At 58.1% G+C, this 24,090-nt stretch overlaps 1 protein-coding gene across 2 annotated transcripts in view; it reads left to right on the top strand.

Annotated features, from left to right (window-relative positions):
- Positions 1-24,090, top strand: part of TBC1D22A (TBC1 domain family member 22A) — a 128,061-nt gene that overhangs the window by 9,682 nt on the left and 94,289 nt on the right. The window contains exons 2-4 of one of the 2 annotated variants that reach the window (XM_075553486.1): positions 2,619-2,675; positions 3,133-3,440; positions 5,647-5,832. In XM_075553486.1, the coding sequence (XP_075409601.1) occupies positions 2,619-2,675; positions 3,133-3,440; positions 5,647-5,832 (551 nt within the window). The remainder of the gene's footprint in view (positions 1-2,618; positions 2,676-3,132; positions 3,441-5,646; positions 5,833-24,090) is intronic. The other variant, XM_075553487.1, reaches the window with a different exon arrangement.

Below are 24,090 nucleotides of genomic sequence, written 5' to 3'. Positions count from 1 at the left end.
TTGGTGACGTATGGGACTGCTAACCGCAGAGTCAGCAGTTCGGAGCCACCTTCCGCGCTACAGGGGGAAAACGAGGCTTTCTGCTCCTGTAGAGAGTCCAGTCTGGGAACCCTTAGGGGAGATCTACCCCGTCCTGCAGGGTCGCTGAGTCAGCATGAACTCAGGGCCGTGGGCTTGTGCTTGACTGAGACCATGCTTTCTGTCCACATTTGGTTACTGTTGTTGCCCCTTCTTAAAAGTCACCTGTCATCGATTGTTTCCGCCCCGCTCTGCCTCACCTTTGCCGACTCTCCCTTTGATGACATCTCCCGGGTTGTTGATCGACGTGACCATGACTTCGACCTGCATATTGTCTGCGGCCCACCCACCCTGTCCCAGCATCCTTCAACTCTTAGGAAACTTCTTGAGCCCTGCATGTAACCAACCCTGCCACTCCTTCCCCGGTGAGGCCTCCTGTTTGGTAAGGGGGCCCTCCATGAGCGGGGCGGACCCCACAGGCTCCGTCAGGGGATCAGGGTTGAGGATGGCGCAGGATCGGGCGGTGTTGCCTTCTGCTGTGTGTGTGTGGTTCCTGTGACTTGATATCCAACGCTGGCTGGCCTTCCCTCATGATCCACACCCTGCTGTCCCTCCCTCCCTTCCTTCCTTCCTTCCTCCCTCCCTCCCTCCCTCTCTCCTTCCCTTCATCCCTCCCTCCCTCCCCACAGTTGCAGCCCCTGCTTCACAAGCCTTTCAGTACTCTCCCCCTTCCCTTCCCAGGCACTGCTTTAGTTTGATGTACCTCGATGGATGGAAACCCCCAAACAAATGGGCCTCCTTGCCTGCCAGGAAGGAGCCCTTGAGCAGCACAACCCAGGGGGCCTGGCAGTTCCCCCCCACCCCCCTGCCCGATCACCAAGTGGTGGGCCTCCTTTCCTCCGCTGGGGAATCCCTGTGCGGCCCTTTCTTTCAGACTAGACCCCAGCTGCTGTCCCTGCCCCGTATGTGTCGGTTGACAAGTGGAGCGACAAGAAGACCAGCCCCTCATCTTAGCCCACCAGTGTTCAGGGCCGGCTCTCTGATCGAGGGTGAAGCGACCCTGTCTCCCCTTCGTTTTGTGGGTTGATCACACACCTTTGCAGTTTGCTCTTCAGGGCAGGACCTGGTCCAAGCTTCATAGAGTGGCATTCAGCTGCCCAGGGCTTCGTAGCGGGGGGTGGGGGTGGTGCTCAGTTAGCTGGCCTCATGTCCCCTTTCCCCCTGCCCCTGTGGTGCGGTCAGCCAGTGTCAGGGAGGAGAGGCTCCTTACCGTCCCCATTGAGAATCTCCAGCTGTGTTTCTCTCCCGTCACCGTGTTCGTGAAGTTGGTCCTGTAGCCCAAGTTTCTTTGCGTCTGCTGTGGTTAGAGTTCTGTTCTATGCACGCTTCCCACAGTGGGTGTGCGCATCGCGTGTCCGTGATGATGCCGGTACCATTGACCCACCACCTTTAAACTGTTCATCCCATGCTCAGATCACGCACCCCATCAGGGCAATGGGAGACACCAGGCGCCTGAGAAAGAAGACGGTGCTCCCCCTTGTGGGCAATGAGAGAAGTGCATGCGCCCCTGGAGCCCCTGCTTTCTGGTTTCATCAGTGTAGAAGCTGGGGGGGTGGGAGGGGCTCCTTTGCCCCACCCTTCCCCCAGGGACATGCCCTCGCACGGCAGCGCCCGAGGTTGTGTGCACACGGCTGTTCTAAGCAGACCCACACAGACGCTCTTAGATCAGCGGTTCTCAACCTTCCTCATGCCGCGACCCTCTCAAACAGTTCCTCATGTAGTGATGGGTGACCGACCCCCAACCGCTGAATTATTGTCGTTGCTCCTTCATCACGGTCATTTTGCTGCTGTTCAGAATTGTCTTGTAAGTATCTGATATGCAGGATGTATTTTCATTGTTACACATTGAACATAATTAAAGCATAGTGATTAATCACAAAACAGTTTGTAATTATTTATTATGAAATACTTATGTGTTTTCTGATGGTCTTAGGCGCCCCCTGTTCAAGGGTCCACAGGTTAGCCTGACGGAGCGCAGCCAGGCGGCTGGGCAGCACCGGGTTAGAGGTGGCGTCGTCCAGGGCACCGCAGAGCTGGCTGCTGCTGCTCATCCACCTAGAGCAATTGTTAAAACCGTTTGTTTTTTTTTTTTGAAAAGTGGAAGTTTACGAAGACATGTACAGGGAGGTCCTGTGCCCACCCTCAAGTTCCCGGTGGTGCATACGGCTGTGTATGTGCCTGGCTGGCCGTAGCGAGTGGGTGGATTCACTGAACGCCCCGGGGACTGGTCCCTGGCTTGGGTGTTCAGGGTGGCAGGTAGCGTGGGGTACTGGTCCCTGGTTTGGGTGTTCAGGGTGGCAGGTATATGGGGTACTGGTCCCTGGTTTGGGTGGTTGGGGTTGCGGGCAGTGTGGGGGACTGGTCTCTGGTTTGGGTGGTCGGGGTGGTGAGCAACACTGAAACTGGTCCCTCAGCCAGGGTGGTCGGGGTGGCAGAGGATAGTGTGCAGAGCTGGGGAGTGGCCCCTGTTGGAGGGTCACTGGGGGGCTGGTTGCTCAGGTGGGACCAGGAGATGCTGATGTGAGCCTCTTTTCCTGTAGCATCCAGCACGTGTATGGGGCTCAGCACCCCCCTTTCGACCCACTGCTGCATGGCACGTAAGTCACTCCGACCTGAGGACCTGTGGGACTCTGGTAGCCCACTGCTTCCTGCTTACTCCCCTGCTATGCCTCCACCTCCCCGCCCTGCCGCTGGGCAGAGACTCTCTGAGCAGACATGGGTTAGAGTCTTGCTGGGGTCACTGCTTTGTGGGAGGCAGGCTGGGCAGCTTCAGCTCATGCAGGGGCCACTGGACCCAGAGGGGAAGGGGCGTGGGGCAGGGGACCCAGCGGGGCAGGCACTGTGGGCTCTGGACTAGCAGGGGAGGGATGGGGACGGCATGGACAGCACAGCTTGTTCCCTCAGCCTGGGAATCCACTTCCTTCCCTGTCGTGGTCCCGAGGGAGAGAGGCAGGGGTGTGTGTGTGTGTGTGTGTGTGTGTGTGTGTGTGTGTGTCCGGCCCTCATGACGCTGGGTATCCCCGCTGCCTGGCTCATGGCTGATCCTCTCCACAGCCTGCCCCGGCCGCCCCCCAGGCTGCCCAGCACGCCTCAGAGGAGCAAGCGGGGCAGCAGCTTCCAGGAGTTTGAGAGCAATACCAGCGACGCCTGGGACGCCGGTGAGGATGATGACGAGCTGCTGGCCATGGCTGCCGAAAGCCTGGACTCTGAGGTCGTCATGGAAACGGCCCACCGTGTCCTGCGTGACCATAGCCAGCGGCAGGGGCAGCGGCGGCTGAGGCCAGAGCCTCCCTCGGGGCCCCCTGCCAGTGATCCCCGGCTGGTGAAGTCGGTCAGCGAGAGCCAAACGGGGCGCCCTGCAGGTGGGACGGGTGACCAGGAATTGGCCTTCCCACCTGGGTCTGTGGGGGGTGATGTGGTCCTCACATGACAGGGCGTAGGGGTGGGTGGGGGTGTCCCGCTGTGACCAAGAGCAGGGGCCGCTGCCCTTAGTCCCAGGGGGAGATTCCCACCCTGGCCAAGGGAGGGCAGGGACGCTGGCATGAGCGTGGGGGCTGGCTTAGCACCCTCTGTCAGTCCCTTGCAGGCAGGGACCCCGGGCTGCTGCCTCTGCCCGTCCTTGGCGTCTTCTCTGCTCAGAATTCTCCTCAAGGGTCTGGAGAACCTCTGGACCTGGCTGGCCCTGCCCTGGCCGACACCCAGGGGACGCCTGCATGAGGGGAGACAGGCTCTTTCTGTAGGAGGTGATGGGTGGGTGGGGGGGAATCCGGTCCATGTGGCCTTGCTGCCTAGTGCCCAGCTTTTTCTGTGGCAGACACAGTGGGTGCAGTGCCCGGCTTGGGGCAGTGTCCAGCAAGCCACAGGCCCTCTGACCGTCAACCGTTTCTTCTATGCCGGCCCCTCGCCATCTTGGTGAAAACCTCCACGACCCGCCTACCAGCTCCGAGCGGCACCGGGCTGCCTGGGGCAGGCACAAGCCTGGGGCTTCACTGCACAGACACCCGCTCTTGGGAGTGTGGCGGCCAAGGGGCCCTTAACACAGTTGGACAGTGGCTGGTGGAAGATCTCAGTTTTTCTCTCTCCGCACCAGCCGTGTCACCTGGCAGTATGCTTGCTTCCCCCTGGGGCGCCCTGTGGCTGTCGCCTTACAGCCTGGCCACCTCCCCTCAGGTTAGGGCTGGGGGCCCAGCTCCTTGAGGCCTGAGTGCTGCTGGTCTAACTGGTCACCCCTGAAGACAGTCATCTGTAATGGGGTGTGGCCACTGGCTTCCTGCCCGAGGGGAGGCCTTGTCCGATCATGCTGCCCTGCAGCCCCATTCCCCCACTGCTCCAGATTGTTCTGGAGGCCGGGGTCTCTTGGGGGCAACTCAGGGCACTTGGCTGGGCCCTGCAGGAGGAGCAAGGGTGCCACTGTGGGCTTTTCTGGGAAGAAACTGGGCCAGGTCTTCCCTGGGGCTGGTAGCTGGCTCCTTGTAGCCCCGGGCATCTGTGTGAAGTCCCCTCCCTTCTGCAGTGCTGTGAGCCCTGCTGTGGGGGTAGGGAGCATGTGTGGAGGGTCTGGGGCCACCTGCATGAGGGCCTCGGGGTTCTGTAGGCAGCCTGGAGGAGGGCTTCTGGGGGCACGTGGGGAGCCTCTGAGGGGTATGGGGCCTCTGCAGGAGGTCTGGTGGGGGACACAGCTAGGGGAGACAGGGAATCTGGGACACATCTGTGGAGAGGTCTGCAGGGTATGCAAGGTCTGAGGTGGGGGCTGCAGGGGTTCTTGGAGACGAGGTGGGGGCTGCTGGGGGCTATGTGTGTGGGTCTGTGGGGTCTGCAGAGGTTCTGCTGGGGGGCATGTGGGCACCCAGGGAGCAGTGGCTTTGCTGCCCACATGCTGCAGTGGCCAGGGTGGGCGTCAGGCTTTGTGTAGACTGGCTTTGTCCTGCCCCATTTAGTGGGGTTATTTTTACTCTTTAAACTTGAGTTTTAAATAAGAAAGATTGCCTGAGGGTGTTGAGCCTTGGGCATGCCGAAATTGGGGCCCCTGCTTGTCTGTCATGTGGTGGGGTATAGGGGTGGTGAGGTGTGGGGCCTGTCCCAACCTTCTGCTTCCTCGTTGGCTTGCTTACAGGGTCTGGACATCCGTGGGGCTGGCCACCTGTGTGGAGCCTGGGCAGGGGTCAGCTTTGGGCAGTGGGGTCTCCAGTGTTTTCTGGGGGTTCCCCTCCTTCTCATGTGGGACTTGGTGGGGGGTGGGCCTACACTGCTCAGGCCAGAGGACCAGGCCCCTCTTGCCTCAGGTCACCGTGTCTGTTGGGCTGGCCTGGTCTGAGTGGCGTGGGCACTCTCCCTAGTGTGGCTCCCATGCACTTGCACGGCAGCAGTGCCTCTGTTGGCAGGTCACATTATGCTCCTGTCCACAGTCAGGGCCATGAGTCCAGAGGCCCCAGTGCACCCAGCCTGTGCCCTGCTTCTGGAGTGTGTCTGCGGGCTGTGGGCCCCTTGTCATGAGAAGCCCACCACCGAGATGCTGGGATGAGTCCTGTCCTTCTGCCTTCTGACCCTCTGTTCTCTGCCCCTCTGCAGAGGGTGCCAGCGAGTCCACCCCCCTGCAGCGGTCGCAGTCTCTCCCCCACTCGACCTCTGTGGTGCTGAGCAGCGGGGTGTCGGACCAGGACCACGGTGTTCTTGGCGGCTCGGCCCTGCGAGAGAGGGAGGCCTCTCGGATGGACAAGTTCCAGCAGCTGCTCGCGGGCCCCCACACAGACCTCGGTGAGTCTGCTCTGCAGGGGCCGTGGCCTGTGGGGTGGCGGGGCTGGAGTGGAGGGCTCTGGGTAGGTCATGGGGTTCTTGAACTTACGACTGCGTCGCATATCTACTGCACCCCCTCCACAGCCAGGGTGGGCCTGGGTGGCCCTGGAGCACTGGCCACTGGCTGATGCAGACAGTGCTGTCGGGCCCGATGTGCTGTGGCCTGCCTCTGGGCTTTTGGCGGCCTCCTCTGGCTTCTCCCACCGCCCAAGTGAGGGGCTGCTGTGAGTTCGGCCTGGCCACGTGCTTGCTCTCCGTTGGGGCTGGGGGTGGATGCTGGGGGCTTCCGAGGGCCTGGCATCTTGCTGGTGCTGGTGCTCAGCAAAGGCTCAGGTCCTGCAGAGTTGCCAGGGCGAGGTGTTGGGGTACGGCCAACAGGGCCACATGGGCCGCACACAGAGCTGGGGCTGCTTTGGGTAGGCCACTCACCGTCAGGATATGGCCCCTATTGGAGTTGCCAAGGCAGTCTGCTGCCCGCTGCCCTGTGGGCAGTGGAGCTGGCCACAGCAGGGCCGGCTTGCAGGCCCTTCCCCTGGGAGCTGTTGAGTGCCTGGCCGTTGTGCCCCGGAGCCCCTGGGGAGTGTGCAGTGAGGCTCCGGGTTCCAGGCCAGCCCAGGGCCGTTCTCCACAGGGCAGGGCCTCTGAGGCCCCAGCTCCAGCTCATGTTCCCATTCTTACCAGGCCATGCGCAAGGCTGTGTGCTCCCTGGTTTGGAAGCAGCTTGGCAGGGTGTTTGGTGGCTCGGTCATTGGACAGTTTATGTTTCGAAAGCCTGTTTGTGTACCTGTTACAGAATCCTGATGCGGCGGGGGGTGGGGTGGGTGGAGGGGTGGTCAGCTCCTAGCCGCCTCTGCTGTCACCTCCGCGTGGGCTTCCCCCAAGCATATGCACAAACTTCTTCCCCACGAGGCTCAACGCAGGGACAGCGCCACCATGTCCCGCAGGACGTCCCACCATCCAGCCTGACAACGCAGCCTCAGGCCCATCCCCACTGCCCGTGTCCTGGTGTTCCTCCCCCCTTGCCCACCATCTGCCCTGTCCTTTTGTAAGCCTTTTGATGCTCATGATTCTCAAAACCAGCCAGCTCACCTGGCGCTCCGTCGCTTAGGACTTGCCCCATCTGCAGCTCAGCAGCATGTGCTGCGCCGTCATCACGTGTCCTCAGGTGTGTTCCGACCCCTAGTGACCGTCTACTCAACAGAGGGATGCTCCCCACGCCCCAGCCAGCCTCCTAAGCTTTCCTGTGCTCGTGCTTGATGGGACACCTGGGAGCCGCTCTCGTGGTCCTATCACAGGCTGTTGGGAGGGGAATGGCGTGGACAGGATCTGTGTTTGGTGTGGAGGACGCCAGGAGGGCCCAGTGTAGAGAGGGTAAGCCAGGCTCCCGGCGGAGCAGCTGGCTGGTGTGCTTGGGTGTCAGGCGTCTTGTGGGGGGCAGGGGCTGAGGGGGGGCAGCGACAGTGGAGCCAAGTTGTGTGTCTGCAGCAGGGCTTGTTACAGGACAACTAGGGGCCCTGTCGGGCTGGGTGAAGGGGGCATCCAGGCATGCTCCGTGCCATGCCTGCTGTGAATCCTGGCTTCGTGTCCGACTCCCCAGAAGAGACCCAGGGTTTAGAGGGCAGGACATCCCTGCCGCCAACACCCCATCAGGTCTTTGACCACTGTGGCTTTCCCGTTGCTGTGCCCCTGGGAACCGGGCCACCCACGCAGACAGGGTTCAGCAGCGCTTCCAGACGAAGACCTATGGGGAAGAAAGGCCTGGTGATCACAGTCAGCTGCAGACGGCCCTGGGGACATTGTCTGAGGCTGTGCTGGGAGCTGCACCCTGAGGCGCCACGTGGGGTGCTGCATGGGGGAGGTGCCGCAGGTGCTTTGGGAGCCTGAGGGGCTTGGAAGGGAGTGGGGACAGGGTGGGGGTATATCGGGCCCTGGTCTCACACTCACAGCCTGTGGGTGACAGTTGTTAGTCGGCCGGTATGACCAGCAGTATCCTGGGTGGCCCAGGCCATGGTTCCTTCTCCCAGGCCCTGTGGGGTGGCTCCGAAGGTGGCGTCCCCTAGGCTGGTCTTGGCTCCCTGCTTGCAGAGTAGCAGCCAGTAGTTCCCAGAGTGCCCTCTGGTGGCCGTTTCTAGGGTAGCAGCCTGCCCACAGCCAATCGGCCTGCTGTGGTGGTGTTGCTCATGGTCCCTCAGCTGCTCCCTGTCCCACAGCCCCCGCTGTTCCTTCGGTGAGGTCCTTGGGCCCCCTGCCCTGTCCACTCCTCGGGTAGCCCCATTCTTTTGGTCTTGGGCTCCTGAGTCCAGTGTGCGCCCATGGTGTGGTCAGTATTCCTGGGGGGCAGGGAGGGGTGTCTTCAGGCGGAGACCTAGGAAGGCCCAGCCCCATCCCTGTTGTGGGACTCAGAGGGAGCACTCCTGTCAGAGTGGGTGCACAGCCTGGCCAGCGGGCTCCTGACTGCCCCCACACCTGCAACTGGGCACTGGAGCTGACCAGGGGCTGCTCCCTGTTGGCCTCCTGACCACCGCCCTGAGACGTACCCAGTTGGGCTGGGCGCTGAGGTGCCTGACCAGGTTGTGGGGACAGTGTCTTGGCTGCTTCTCAGTGGGTGCACCACAGCTGCAAGGCCCCTGCAGGTATGACTGCTCGCTGTTCACAAACTCGAACCCGGCGTCCTAATCCATCCTGTCACTGCGGGTCCTTGTCTTTCCCATGAAGGGAATGCCCAATAACAGCCCCCGGCCAGTCCACAGTTGGAAACCACCCACCCGCTGCGCCCTCCGAGAGCCGGGGCTCTCAACTCTCATGAAGAGTGCAGACTTGGAAGCCCCAGGGGCAGTTCAACCCTGTCCTCTAGGGTCGCTCTGAGTCGGCATTGAAGGCATTGGGTTTGGTTTTTGTTTTGTTTCAAGCAGCTATCAGGCGGGGGGGTGGGGGGGGGTGGGGGTGGTCCGGAAAGGGGCCTGGTGGCACAGCGGTTAAGTGCTCAGCTGCTAACTGAGGGATTGGTGGTTCGAGTCTAGCAACTGCCCTGAGGGGGACCATGAGGCAGCGTGTGCAGAACTGGCCTGGGACGCCCCATGGGCCTCTGGCTGACGACTGCTCCAGGACCTTGTTTTCAGAAGTGGACCACAAGGCCCGGCTTTCTGGTCAGCCTCAGCTGGACACTCTGCCGAATCCGGCCCACTCCAGGTGGCCCCGTTGGTTTGAGAAGTCCCAGGGCTGTGCCTTCCAGCATCCCAGCACGGGTAGCTCATGCAAGTGTGGCAGTGCTGGCAGATGCGCAGTGGCCCTTAGCGACAGCTGGCTGCTCCGTCGCCATCTTGTTCCCGTTCCCATTCGCCCCGAGGCACCGGGAGGTCTGTGTGGTTTGTGATCTCCCCCCTCCCCAGGCAGGGGGAGGTGCACGTGGTTTGTGATCATCTTCCTGTTCCCATGTGCCACCAGTGCCCCCGTGTTGCCACAGCTCCATATCCATCCCTTTTAATGGCTGCATGATGTTCTGAAAATGATCTTTACTTAAAGTTGTTATTAAAACTGCACGTCTGTCTAAACCAACGTTTAATTTAAATGTAGACCTATCTCGCCATCCTCAGAACACGTATACTCTCAGGTGTGCGGCCACGGCAGCTGTGGCTGTATGGGGTGGGGGGCGGGACTTCGGGGCTGAGAAAACACCAGAACTCTCTCTGTAAAGGTGGGAATTGGAACTCATTTGTTTTTTATTTACTTTCATTTATTTATCTTTTTGGAATAGACAAAGCTCCTTTGTGCAGCGTTCAGGAATTCTTGTGCTCCTCTGAGTTTGTGCTATGACAGATCAGCTGCCCCTCCGCCTTGTGTAGCACAGCCCCTCCCTTCAGAACCCTGTGTGAGTCCCTACGGGTCAGGGGTCAATGGGTTCTGGTTGAGCTCCAACCAGAAGCTTGGAGTCTTTGTCCACCCAGAGCACTGCGGGAGAAAGATCTGGCAGTCCACTCTGGAAGATGGGCCCTGAGTCCCTGTGGGCCCGTCCTGCACTGACACCCATGGGGCCGAAGGGGGTACAATCTACACTGGACACCAGGAGTTGGCTTGATGGCTGTTGATCACTGCCAAGGTCACTGCCATCCTGTTCTTTGGGGAGGTTCCCGACCTCCACCTGTGTGCGGAGACCCCACTGACTCCCAGCAGGGCTCCGTCCTCCTTCATGACTGCTGCTGCCAATGCTGGCCAGAATGACACCCCCCCCCCCACACACACACATAGAGCTGTGGTTGACTAGTTAACCAATAGGAGGCATCTTAGCTGGGAGCCCTGGGGTCATTGTGGGTACGCGGGGTCAGCAGTTTAAAACTAGTCTCTCCTAGGAGAAAGATGAGGCTTTCTTCTCCAGGTGAAGAGTCACAGTCCTGGAAACCCACAGGGATGGTCCTGCCCTGCCCTCTTGGGTCGCTGTGAGCCAGCATCACCTCCATGCCAGTGTTGGCTGCTCTGCCCAGGGGGAGGGCTGGTGGGGATGGGTAGGGTTGGGCTGGCCAGTGTCTCCTTGGACCTTCCCCCCCTGGTGGGGAGCTGCCCCTGGCGCCCATTTGTTGTGACCTGCTTCCTTGGCCACCCTGCCCAGCTCAGGGCCTGTGCTGGGGGCTGGCTCCTTGGGACTTCTGGGAAGGGGCTTCATGGGTCCCCAGGTGACACACCCCTACTTTGGAGCATAGGAGGGGCAGGGTCAGCAGGGAAAGAGGCCCACAGCTCCTCAGATCTCTGTGTGTAGAAGACCAGGCTCCTGGTAATGGGGACAAGAGGTCCCGAGAGAGTATGTGTCATGGGCTAATACCTGTGCTGTCACACGCAGCCATAGCTCCCCCAGCAAGGACAGGTAGGGGCCAGAGCAGACGGGGAGCTATCAGCAGACCCTGACCAGATGTCTGTGGACTGCTCAGCCCTGACTGGCCACACTCTTGTCTTTGGGTTTCTGTGTGTGACAGCATGGCCTGCCCCGTCCTGGGCTGTGCTGAGTGAACTGGGCTGGGCTATCTTGTCCTGGGCTGAGCCAGGTGTAGGTCTGGACTGAGCTAGGCCAGGTGTGCTGGGGTGGGCGGAGTGTTTTTCTGTTCTGTCTCCCTGCCTTGAGTGTGGGGGCAGAGGAGTTGAGTGTGGGTCTGTGTTAGTCTGGGTGGACTAGAGAAACATTCATAGACACTCATATGTGGATCAGAAAGAGCTTTATATACAAGAGCAATTGAGTATGGAGAAAACATCCCAACCCAGTCCAGATCAAGTCCACAAGCCCGATATTAGCCCATATGTCTGATACAAATCTGTAAAGTCCTCTTCAGACTCACACAATATAGGCAATAGCGTCAAGTTCAGGCAGATCACAGGCCAGTGGGTGGAAAGTTTTGTGGATCCAGTGGCAGTGGAAGCATCTCAGCACTGGCAGGGGTCTTCACGTGGCTCCTTCAGCTCCAGGACTCTAACGTAGCTCTGTGTGTCTTGTCTGTGTGTCTTGTGAGTATGTGTTCCACCTCCTGTGAGTCATTTATCTCCTTAGTGCCTCCAAGTGAGTCAGCTGTGACCTGGCTGTCAGGCAAAACACCCTCTCACACTAATACTGTCAAATCGACAACAGGTTATGTAACTACCACAGGTTCAGTGCTGGTGAACGCCAGCCGTGCAACCTGCCAGGTGAGACCGGTCTGTGTCCTGAGGGTGGGTATGGCTGTGGGCTCGGGCCTGGGAGGGGCCTCTAGGGGCTGCACCCTGCGGGTGGCTGTTGGGCTCTGTGTGCCTGTGCCGTGGGACGCTCGGCCGCCTGCCCTGCCACCTCTCATGCAGTTCAGCCGCAGCCGTGGTCCGGTGCACGCTCTGTGGGTGTGCAGGGGGCCCCTGCCCTGTCCTGGCCATGTTGCCATCAGCGTGAAGCCCAGGCCCAAGTCCTGTGGGAGATGGCCAGTGGCTGAACCGGTGTCCAGTAGGGTCAGCAGGAGCGAGTGGGCAGGGGGAAAGAGTGCGGCCTGGGGGTGCACTGAGGTGGTGCTTGGGGTCTTGGAGGCCTGAGAGGGCCGGTGGGCTGGTCCCAGCCAAACCTGCTGGAGCTGTTTCCATGTCAGCTCGGGACACCGCCCGATACAGGCCCAGCACGGGGAGGCCCGAGTGCTGACCACAAACGGAGGAGTGCAGAAGGGGTCTCAGGCGCCCCCACAGACAAGTTCTTGTTCCCAGGCACAGGCCTCGGACAACAGGCTCACGCCACCTGGTGAGGGGCTCGGCTCCGGGCTTGGCAACCGTGCCCCCGGGGCACTGGTGTTGGGTGCCTGTGTGGTCTATGGCAGCTGCCTGGTGTGAAGAGATGGGCATCCGGGCTGCTGCTTCCCAGGGGTGGGGTGGGGTGGGGTGGGGCTGGGGAAAGACTGCACGAGATCTGCAGCCAGATAACGACTCGTTGGTCGTTGGTCGCAGGAGGGACCCTCACCTCTCACTCCCCATGGCGACTGGACCCAGACTCACCTGTGGGGGCTCAGCCGCCGGCCCGCATCCAAAGTCCCCTGTGCTCGGGCGCCCAGAAACGTCTTTTGCTCTCCTTCCGGAGCTGAAGAGCCTTCCTCGGTTGAAACAGTTGTAGGAAGGAAGCGCTAACAGCCGTGATTCATTTGTGGAGCAAGTTGCTGTGGTTACCGCAGTCACTTCCAGCCTCCCCCCCCCCCCCCCCCCCCCCCCCGCGCAGGCCCGCAGGTGCACGGCCGAGGCAGCTGGGGGAGCTGCAGGCCTGCACGTCGGTGCCCGGGAAGACTCTTCCAGCTCTGCGGAGCTAAATCATTCACGGAATTTATGTTATAGGAACATAAAGCTTATAAATCTAGTTTATCATATCTATCATTTAATTGTTCATGCAAGCCAGCTCTTCATGTAGCGATTTACAGTAATCTCAGTGAAATAACAGTTTTGTGTCACCCGATGAATAATGCATGTGAAGAAATTGTTGAGCTCCTTAAAATCATTATGCTCAAAATATTAGGCTCTTTTATTGGAAAAGGATAGAATGATGATCATGTACTCGTTCAAGCCTGGGACTCGTTCTCATTGCAGGTGCAGCGGGCTGGGAAGGGGTCATAGCCGGGCGGCTTCCCCCAACCCCCTCCAAACCCACCATGCAAGACAGCAGCCCCCCTGCAGGGGGCGCCCAGTGCTGCCCGTGCTCTGAGGTGCCCTCTGGGGCAGGGAGCAGGCTGTGCACCTACCAGGCTGGCCTGCAGGGAGCAGTGCAGTGCGTCGTCTCCCTGCCATGCACCCAGGAGGAGGGGGTGCTGGTGGTGTCGCTGTGGGTCTTGTGTGTATGTGTGTGTAAGTCCCGAGGGCTCCAGGCCGCCAAGGACCAGGGTGTCAGGTCAGTTAGAGGTAACTCACCTGCTGTGCCCAAGACCTAAGCCAATTCCCCGGGCTGGCTGGGGGCTTAGAAGCTCTGCTCTTCAGGAACGGGGCGGTGCCAGCCCGGGACATAGTCCTTTGCTGTCGCAGGCCCGTCCTGGCTCGGCTGCCAAGCCTCCGAGGAGGGGCCAGGCCACAGCCCAGCTGGCAGCAGCACCATTGCCCACCTGCTGACTCAACAGCCCGTGTCTGCTGGACCCAGCCCTCAGTGGACACAGTGGCGGGTACCAGCAGATGGGTCCCAGCCCACACGGTGGTCACTGAGTCTGGTGGTTGGCTTGTCCTTCCTCACTCACCGCTTACCTGTGCTGCTTTTCTGACTTTCCGTGGTCTTCTTTCTGACAGTTGCCTTTCACAGCCTGCTGCCCTTGCCTCAGGGAGCTGTATGTCTCCCCTCACCTCTGTCCCCCAGCGTGATTTTGAAACCAGGCTCGGAGCCGGCTCATTCTGGTCGGACCCTGGCCGAGGACATTGAGCCCCTGCCCTTCAGATACCTAGTCAGTCCTACATTTTGCAAGACCCCAGATGGACTGGGCAGGTCTGGGGTGGAGGGTGCGTGCTCAGCGGGGTGGGGGGCAGGGAAGGGGCCCCACTGCCCGCTCTATTTGTATTTCCTGTTTGTAGCGATACTCCTCCCCTGCCTCCCAGGGGATGGGTCTGTGAGCCCCCCAGCAGCACTGAGGGCAGAGGGGGAAGGTGGGAGGGGCTTGCCAGAGAAAGGCTGTGCCCAGGTATCTGAACCCACCTGCAGGGAGAGGCTTCCTGGGGCAGGTCACCTGTGGATTGGAAGGGAAGCCCCCAGCTGGCGGGGTTCCCTGTGCCAAGGGAAGAGGGAAGGCTGGGCACCTGAGGTCACACTCTTGTTGGCACCCAGGGCAGCACCTTCCTGGTGATCCTGAGGCAGGCAGGAGGACAAGTGTCTGTTACAGGGATGGCTTCTTATTGTCTGCTAATTTTGTTGCAAACAGTCATCAATATTGCTCCAGCGCTGACTGCAGGGCTGCACTGTGCCACTTGTTTACTGCAGTGAGGCCCCTGCAGGAGGGTTCCTGGCCAGGACCACCCTGTGTGGCAGCGGGCTTCTGTGGGCCCTTTACCGCTTCAGCCTGTCCTGGTGCCTGTGCTGGCGGCAGAAGGCCCCTGCCGTGATGTGGTTTTGGCCCCAGCTGTGCTGCCGTCTGGGCTGCTCCAGGCAGTGGCCTGCTGGTGCCATTACTCCTGCTTCTGACAGAGACAGCCTTTGGGACAGGCTTGGCCTTGTGTACATGGTCTCAGCCTACAGGGTCCCTGACAGCCTCTGCTGTCCCTCCCAGACAGGCCCCAGCAGTGAGGCCAGCGTCTGGTAAGCCCCGTGTCCTCCCCTAGGCAGGCAGCTGCTTTCCTCAGGGTTTCTCCATCCAGTGTTTCCCCAACAAGCTCGAGGCTGGGGGTGCTGAAGCACAGGGAAGCCTTCTCCCAGGTCTGTGGATTCTGGGGCCACTCCCCCAGTTAGGGGCTCAGGGCGTCCTGTCACGTCCTTGCTGCTTCCAGATGCCCCTGTGGTGCTGCCCTCAGCGTGTGACCCCGCATCTGCTCCCCTTCTACTGGACATCACTGGCAAGGGGTGAGACCAGCGCTCCCCTGCTGCAGTACCCAACACAAGGAAAGACTCCTCTCAGTGGGGGGTTAAGGTTTCCCCATCCCCCGCGCCTGCTGGTGACTGGGTGTCAGCTGAGCTGGGCCGGGGACCTCCTGTGCTGTGATCACACATGACACGTGGTCTGGTCGGTTCCGTGGTGGAAGCCGCTGTACAGTAGTGGGAGATAGCCCACAAACCAAATCTGCCATCAGGCTGATTTTGACTCCTAGTGACCCTGGAGGGCGGGCCGTAACTGCCCAGACTGCCGGTCTCTACCTCAGCAGGAGTGGACAGGCTGCACACATCAGCTGCAAGTCTGGGCAAGCGTGTGACTCATCTGCTGGAGGCTCCGGGCTCTCAGGGGGGCCTCTCATTGCCTGCTTGCCACCTTGCCTTCTCAGAGACCTTGTGGTCTCTCCGGCTGACCCAGAGCTGGTCCTGGACACTTCCCACCAAGGCCACTATGCCCCTCCTGTCAGCCAGGCAGGCAGCAGGCAGCTGGGGTGGTAAGACTCCCTTTAAAGCCTGCTTCTCCAGGACTCTGACCGCTGTGTGAGGTGGCGCCTCTCACAGAGCAGGATCCCTGGTTCTCAGTGTGTGTGCCGTGCTGTGCAGCCGTCACTACTCAGCGGTCCCCACTGTGAATGAGTGAGCTGAATGATGTTCAATAGGAAAAGGACACCCCCCCCCACAGTAAAGCAGACAGTGACCACTGTGGGGTGCACGTTGCGACCTCGAGAACCTGCGCAAGAAAGCAGCACAAGTAAACGGAAAGCCAAGTGCAAGGCACGCTGCTGCCCAGCACACCCTCCAGGCTCTGCCTGCTTTCTGGACAGCGCTCCTCTGTGTGTGTGTGTGTGTGTGTGTGTGTGTGTGTCTGCGATCCCTGTGCCTCTGTGTGTGTGTGTGTGTGTGTGTGTGTGTGTCTACGTCTGCGATCCTGTGCCGCGTGGACCTGTCCCCTAGTCCCGAGTCCCAGCCTGTGGGCAGGGGCTGTGTGGCTGGCCCATTGGCACACTGCGGGTGTGGCCTGCGGCAGCAGTGGGTGTGAGAAGCTGGGGGACACCTCCTTGTCCGAGCAGCCTTCCTGGGGGAGGATTTTGGAAGCCAAGCAATCAGCTCCATTTTCAGGAATGCGTTTTATCTCATGTTAAAATGCTTTTGGAATTAACTGTGGCCCAGCTTTTGGCACGCACTACTTCTGCATGTTAATTGTTGCCCCTTTTAAACATTTGCCTTTCAGGTATGTAAAATGTCAGCACACAGCCAGGGCCTGGGGTGCAGCGGGCTGCCCGTGCTCTCCTACCAGGGGCGACCCAGCAGATAGGAGCCCCTTCCCATCTGTCACAGTCTTGGGACCTCAGGGAAAGAAGCCACCGTCTCAGGTTCATGTGACTCCTTTCTCCTCAGGTGGGCTGTGTGTCTTCTGTAGACACTTGCCAGTCAGAGATCAGGGGCGGCCAGGAACCTGGATTCAGGCCCCATCCCTCCCTTTGCTGCCATCTTGGTGTTGGCTTGATGTTTCGGCAGCTGGCTACAGTACCCAACACATGGGTAGCTGGTTGTGCATCTTGGGGCAGGTCCTTGACTGCCCATCTTGCTGAGACGCCGGGAGTTTGTTGGAGGTGCCTGTGTGAGGCCACATCAGCTGCTGATTGGGCATCGGTGCCTTGTCCACTGATTCTGGATCTGGGCTGTGAGCTATCCAGCCCCAAGGCTCTCTGTCTGCCCAGGGCCTCGCCTGGAAGCAGTGCCCTCTTAATCTTGGGTTCATTGAGTTAATGGTGGTCGTGGGCGCGTGGGTGGAAGAAGTGTGGATGGCTGCAGGGGGTGCTGGAGGTGGGATTACTGGAGCAGACTGCCGCATCTTGCTCCTGATGCATGACTGGTGTGTTTGAACTACTGATTTTTCAGTTAGCAGACCAACACTTGATCCTCCTACCCACCAGGGCTCTGTTTACTGATTGATGCGACTGGTGTAACTGGACCAGAGTAGTAACCAATTGGATCCAACGATTTTCAGCGTGTCCCACTCACCAACTGAGGAGCACATTCATTTCTAGAACATGCAGTATGTTAGCCAAGGTAGGCCATATGCTTGGCCATTTTCCCATCCTAATAGATATCAGAGCATTGAGTCAATTCCAAGTTCACCTGACCAAGTGCTTTAAATTAGAAACCAGCAACGGTAAGATGTCCAGAAATTCCCCAAACATCTAGGTATTTATCAGCTCACATCTCAGTAACCTGTGGGTCAAAGAGAGCACAAGGAAAATTAGAAAATAATTTGAGCCCAAGGACCATGACACCAACATTTACATGATGAAAACACAAGTAAAGAGTGATCTCAAACTAATTATTTCAGCTTTTGGCCTAAGCAGCTGGTAAAAGAAGAAGAAATGAACCCAAGCCAAGTAATAGAAGGGAAATAAATAAGGGGTGATGGGAAGGGGACTGGTAAAATGGAAAAAGGGCAAATAAGAGCAGAAATACACACAAGTTGAAATTGGTTCTTTGAAGGATAAAAGACCTAGCTAGGTTGGTCAACAGGGAACAAACATACATCTAGACAAGACACAGATTTCTCATCCCAGAAATGAAAGGGGACATATCACTACAGATGCTACAGGTACGGAGAACACCAGGTATACATCACTACACATGCTACAGGCACCGAGAAGACCAGGTATACATCACTACAGATGCTACAGACACAGAGAAGACAGGTATACATCACTACACATGCTACAGGCACAGAGAGGACCAGGCATCCATCACTACACATGCTACAGGCACAGAAAAGACCAGGCATCCATCACTACACATGCTACAGACACAGAGAAGACAGGTATACATCACTCTACATGTTACAGGCACGGAGAAGATCAGGTATACATCATTCCACATGCTACAGACACAGAGAAGACCAGGCATCCATCACTACACATGCTACAGACAAAGAGAAGACCAGGCATCCATCACTACACATGCTACAGATACAAAGAAGACAGGTATACATCATTCCACATGCTACAGACACAGAGAAGACAGGTATACATCACTCCACATGCTACAGGCACAGAGAAGACAGGCATCCATCACTACACATGCTACAGACACAGAGAAGACAGGTATACATCATTACACATGCTACAGGCACAGAGAAGACCAGGCATCCATCACTACACATGCTACAGACACAGAGAAGACCAGGAATCCATCACTCCACATGCTACAGGCACGGAGAGGACCAGTATACATCACTCCACATGCTATAGGCATGGAGAAGACCAGGTATACATCAGTCCACATGCTATAGGCACGGAGAAGACCAGGTATACATCACTCCACATGCTACAGGCACAGAGAAGACCAGGTATACATCACTACAGATGCTACAGGCACGGAGAAGACGAGGCATCCAGGAAGAGCCCTGGTGTGGTGGCACTCGGTTCCTGACCAGAGGTTGGCAGTGTGGACCCACTCTGCGGGGTCACATCTCAGAGTGTCTAGCAGTTGAAACGGACTCCCCGACCCGCAGCCAAAGTTCTGTGTCAGGTGCTGAGAGAGAGAGAAAGGGAGCAGTTGGTCACGTGTTGGCAGCTGCTGCGGGTCCGGTGTACGGCCACCCTTGCACAGCAGAGGGAGCGCTGTCTCGTCCTGCACCATCCTCACCATTGCTCCTAGGCTTGGTGCAGCACCTGGGTCAATCCCTCTTGTCCGGCGCCCCCTCTTTTACACCACCCCTCCACGTTACCAAGCATGCGGTCCTCCTCCAGGGACCAGTCTCTCCTGATAGCATTTCCTATGTCTGTGACACGAGGTGTTGGGCTTGGCCATCCTAGGAATAAAAATGATATGGTCCAAAAGGGAATGCAGTAATGTAAATGTATAAGTTCATGCCAGTAATTTAGGTGAACTGTACTTTGGGCACTAAGGTGCTCCTACCCCACATACATAATGGACGTGAGATTGTTAATAAGGAAGACCTAAGAAGGGTGGGTGCATTTGAATGACGGTGCTGGTGGAGAATATGGAAAGTACCACAGCCTGCCCGAAGGAGAAAACACACACACACACACACAAACACACACACACACACACACACACACACACACACACACACACCGCCCCCCCTCTTAAGATGACAGCCAGAATGCTCCTTAGAAGCAAGGGTGGTGAGAACTCATAACTCTTATTTCGAACATGACAGGATAAACCGGCTCTTGGAGAAGGCCAGCACTTTGGTAGATTGAGGGGCAGTGAACGAGGAAGGCCCTCGATGGGTGGACGGACACGGGCTGCCACCACGGGCTCACACGTGAGAACAGCTGTGAGGCTGGCGCAGGACTGGGCTGTGCTCCCTTCCGTCGTGCACAGGTAGTGGCTGTGTGTTGGCACTGACAGGGACACCGTGACATGGTCTCGAGAGATACAACCTGACAGGCCTGCCACTTCTTCCTGGTAAGTCTCCCAGGGGCCCCTGTGCCTTCCACAAGACAGTCTCCAGAGCGGTCTGTGCTGACCTCTGGGCTGTGGGTTGAGCTGGCCCCCGAGCCCATCAGAACCCTCGCGCATTCCTCGGACTTGACAGTCCCACGATCAGTAAGGCAGTGGTGAACACCTTTGGTGCCAGGGCCGGGAAGTGTAGATTGGAGAGAAGGTGCTGGAATGGCTCTCTGCTCTCCAGCGCCCCCGGCCGGCCAGACCCCAGCACTGCGCCACCCGCGGAGACACAGGGAGCTCATCGCTCCTTCTGAGGCACCATGCCTTTAACTTGCGACCAGCAGCAAGCGTTGCACCCACACAAGAGCCACTCAGAAAGCACTGCTGCCAAGTCACAGCCACCTGCGCTAAACAAGAACCCATATGCGGAGCTGCTGCCTCCTGACACGCCCTCCCTCTGGCTCTGTGCCCCGGGGTGCCGGTGGCAGCTTCCTCATGGAGGTGGACGGGCGGTGTTGTGTTGTGGGCACCCCGACGAGCTCTGGGGGTCAGCCTGGAGGGACAGGATCCGGGCCGTTGGGTGGATGGTGCCAGACCTCCCTGTGATGTTCCTGCAGGGCGGGCAGGTGCCCTGTTGAGATGGAAAACAGTCCACAGCTGGGCCTCTCTGCTCTCTTAGGGCTCCTTCCTGATCAGTCCTGGTGGCCCGTGCCTCCCAGAGGACCCCTGCAGTCGCCACAGCCACCCGCGCTGCCCCAGTGCTCGCAGTGGGCCTGGCTTTGCAGGCCCTAAGGTGGAGTGTGATTTGGAATACGCCCTGCACGCGTGGCCTCCACTGCAGGCACACCACACCCCAGCAGGGGCTGTTTCCCTAAGCTGTGCAGACGGAGGCTGCCTGCCCCCCTTCACCTAAGCTCTCCCAGCGAATGGACGGCTTCCGGCTTCCACGCATGTGCCACCGAGGGACGGCGTCCGATCAGTGCCGCCTGCTTCCTTGGCCCCGGCTTTCCACACCCTTCTCTGGGTCGCTTGCCGTTTCTATGTCCCGGCCTGTCACGCCCTAGGGAGACGGGCCTTTCCACGACACGAGCCACGTGGAGTCTCAGAGTCGTACTTTGTGTCTCACCTTTTCAAATTGTGCAGTCTGTCTGTCCTTCTATCGATAGCTTCCGGGGGTTGTGTCTCGCCTAGGAGAGCCTTTTTCCAACCGTTCTGTCATGCTTTTCTGCAGCACACGCTCCCGACACTCTCAGGTCATTTGTGTGGTGAGATCCGGAAACCGGACCAAGGCCACCCCAACGCACCGCCACCATCTACGGCGCTGGTTCTCGACCTCCCTTATGCGGCAACCCTTTAAGACAGTTCCTCATGTGGCGGTGACCCCCAACCATACAGTTACTTTTGTTGCTACTTCTTACCTGTCATTTTGCTACTGTTATGAATTGTTATGTAAATATCAGATAGGCAGGATGTATTTTCATTGTTACAAATTGAACACAATTATAGTGTTTTCCAGTGGTCTAAGGCGGCTCCTGGGAAAGGGTGGTTCCACTGCCAAAGGGGTCGAGACCCACAGGTTGAGAACCACTGATCTAGGGCAAGGTGCAACTGCCCTGTGGGCTCCGAGACTGTAACTCTTTATGGACTTAGAGAACCTCCTTTTTCTTCTCCGAAGCTACTGGTGCTTTGGACCTGTACACCTGTGGTTAGCAGCTCACTGTGTACCCACTGCGCCACCAGGGCTCCTTATGGTGCGACAGGTGGTCAGAGTTCCCCTTTGAAAAACCCAACATCTGCGCCTTGAGGAACATCCTGATTCTCCTGTGAGCACGGGCATGAGTGTGCGCTTTTCCACCTGCCCCGGCCTGAGCCCACGCTGCAGCTCCTTGAGGAGTCCCGCTCTCTGCCATGCGTGGCCCCCGCAGCCTTCTTGCAGAAGGTGTTGTCAGCTGTTTGCAGGCACTTCCCTTCCAGGCGCACACAGGACCAGCTCCGTTTCAGACACTTGCAGCAGCGCCCCTGGGACCTCGGGCGCTTTGCATGGACTGAGAGCATTCCTTTCTTCTTTTTCTTCTCCTGTTCATGTGTCCGACTGTGCTTAACGTATGCCTTTCAGCCTGTGCTGCAGGGATACTTTGTTTCCATCTTGTTTTTTAAAAATCAATTTTTGGGGGACTCCTACAACTCATCACAATCCATCCATCCATCCATAGTGTCAAGCACAGTTGTACATCTGTTGCCATCTTCATTTTCGTTGAAGCTGTTGGAACTGGTTGCTGTTTACGTGTTGTTTTAGAGGAGCCTGGCGCCATCTTCCTGAGTCGAAGATCCCTGCGCTCTCTCTTGGGGGATCTGTATGAGTCCTTCTATGAACTACCTGCTGGTAGCTGGACGGAGGGTCAGACTACGCTGTATCTTCCTGTGGTTTCACTCTTACCCTAGCCATCCAGAAATCTGCTTCTTGAAATGCGTGTTGGAAATTCCTCTCATGTGGCACTGGTCGGATTGCTGTGGGCCCACGATGGCGTCGCTTCCCTGGCCGATCTCTAAGTAGGCTTCACAGTTCTTGGGCACCGCGGCTGTCCTGTGGTGCTTTATTCTGCAGCTGTAGTGCCGAGGAGGGTGTGCGGGCATATCCTCCTTGGTGTAGAGCTCTGTCGCTGGCAGGGGATTGCCGAAGACAGAAAGATTGCCTTGGAGGTTGGGAGAGTTCCCGCAGTAGCATGGAGCCCCACAAGTGGTCAGGCGTTTCCCCCAGTCACTTGTAGGTTGGGGATGCCCCCACTTTTTTAGGGGAGAACCCCTGCTGCTTGGTGTGTGGGAGAGGATCGGCCATCATCATTTTCAAAACATTTTCTTTCTACTTGAGCCCTTGATATTAGATCCTCATTTTCCCCCTTCCTCCCCGCCCTACCCTCATGAATCCTTGGTAATTTATAAATTACTATTTTTTCATGTCTTTAACTGACCTATGTCTCCCTTCACCCACTTGCCTGTTGTCTGTCCCCCTGGGAGGGGCATCTTCTTGCTTTTGTCTCCTCCATACGAAGGGTCTTCACATAGTTTATGAGTGGAGGGAGCCCGTGCGCCTCTCCAGGAGCCAGGTGGGGCAGCACACCTGATGTCAGCCATTTGAACCCACCAGCCGCCCTCCCGCAGAGATCGACAGCCTGGGAAAGTTATGTTACCCAAAGCCTCTTTTATTCTGGACACTCGCCCAGTTAAAGGCCCTGGTGTTTGAGGGTCCCCTGGCCACATGCTCAGCTCTGTGTGCTGTGGCTGAGCCACTGGACCTCTCTGAGACCGTTTTCGCATACAAACTGGGCCGTGACCCTGGTCAGTTCATGTTGGTTTGAGGCTTGAGGTACAGCCAGTCCCCGGGGTGTCCGCTCTGACTTGCCCTCTAGTGTTAATGTGCCTCACTCGGAGGAACCGAAACAGCGGCTGCTCACAACTGACGCCTCAGCCTGGTCCCCTGACTGGCTGCACTGCGCATGAAGCTTTGCACTCAGCGTGCAGCCTTCCCGCCTTCCTGCGCACCACGGCCAGGCCAGCTGCAAACGGCATGGAAACCCGGGAAGGGCCGGCCTCCTCCTCTTGCAGTAGCAGCAGCTGCTGCCTCCCAGGCCTACTTCCATGAGGTGGAGGGCAGACATGCCTTCTTGCACCAGCTGTTTAATTTCTGACACCACAACCCTCTCTGCTCGCCTGCCTGGTCCAGTGATTCATTGCAAGAGCCCCATCAATTACAGGGCTGATTAGGGAAGTACCAGGTTATAGCTTTGGATCAGAAATGTTTAGGATACAGCTTTCTGGTCAGTACACCGTCTCAGTTGTGCCTGCAGACAGGTGTCCTCCTGGACTCGACCCCTCAGTTCTTCAGCCCCCTCAGGCCACTCGGTCAGCTGGGCCTCTCCCCTGCACAGACATGTGTTAACAAAACTCTATAGTTTCATCAATAAGTGCCAGGACCTCCTGCAAGCCTCACTTTGAAGACACTCAGCTCGTTCTCTGCTGGCTGGTTAGCATGTGCTAAGTGCCCAGAGGTGCCCGCTCCACCAGCAAGTGTCCAGTGTGAAGGAGTTCCGTGCTGAGGGCCCCGTGGGGCAGTGCCTGCCAGAGCCCTGTTTCTGCCCCAGCAGCTGCTGTTTTCCACTGCTGTGCCTGATGCCACAGTGCTCGGGCTCCTGGGTCTAGGACAGTGGTTCTCAACCTGTGGGTCGTGACCCCTCTGGTGGTTGAGCCACCCTTTCACAGGGGTCACCTGATTCATAACAGTAGCAAAATGACAGTTATGCAGTAGCCATGAAAATGACTTTGTGGTTGGGGGGGTCACCTCCACATGAGGAATTGTATGAAAGGGCCGTGGCATTAGGAAGGTTGAGAAGCACTGGTCTAAGAGGTTCTCAGCTCAGGGACCTCAGGTACCTCTTGTTGATGTAGTGAGGCTCTCGGCTTTGTCCTCTGGAGAGCTTATTGTAAGCCTAGTGGGATGGCCAAATTGGCCAGTCCTCTCACTAGAGTTTGAAATACCTTATCTGCATGGACTCACCTCCACAAGGGTTCCTGGTACCTTATTTGTGTGAATAGCAAGCTATCCAATCCTCGTGGTTGGCCACCCACACCCTATTTGCATAACTTCACCCCAGTGCCTGGTGACTGTTTGAAGCCATGTGGTCGGAAGGGTGGTGTTGGAGTGCCCCATCCCTTGCATGGAGCCGGGCGGGCAGGTGGGGTTGGGGCTGCCCAGG

The sequence above is a fragment of the Tenrec ecaudatus genome, chromosome 6 (assembly GCF_050624435.1).
Source record: "Tenrec ecaudatus isolate mTenEca1 chromosome 6, mTenEca1.hap1, whole genome shotgun sequence".
NCBI lineage: Eukaryota > Metazoa > Chordata > Mammalia > Afrosoricida > Tenrecidae > Tenrec > Tenrec ecaudatus.
The sequence above is the reverse complement of the archived record's forward strand: the minus strand, read 5'-3'. Positions and strand labels throughout refer to the sequence as shown.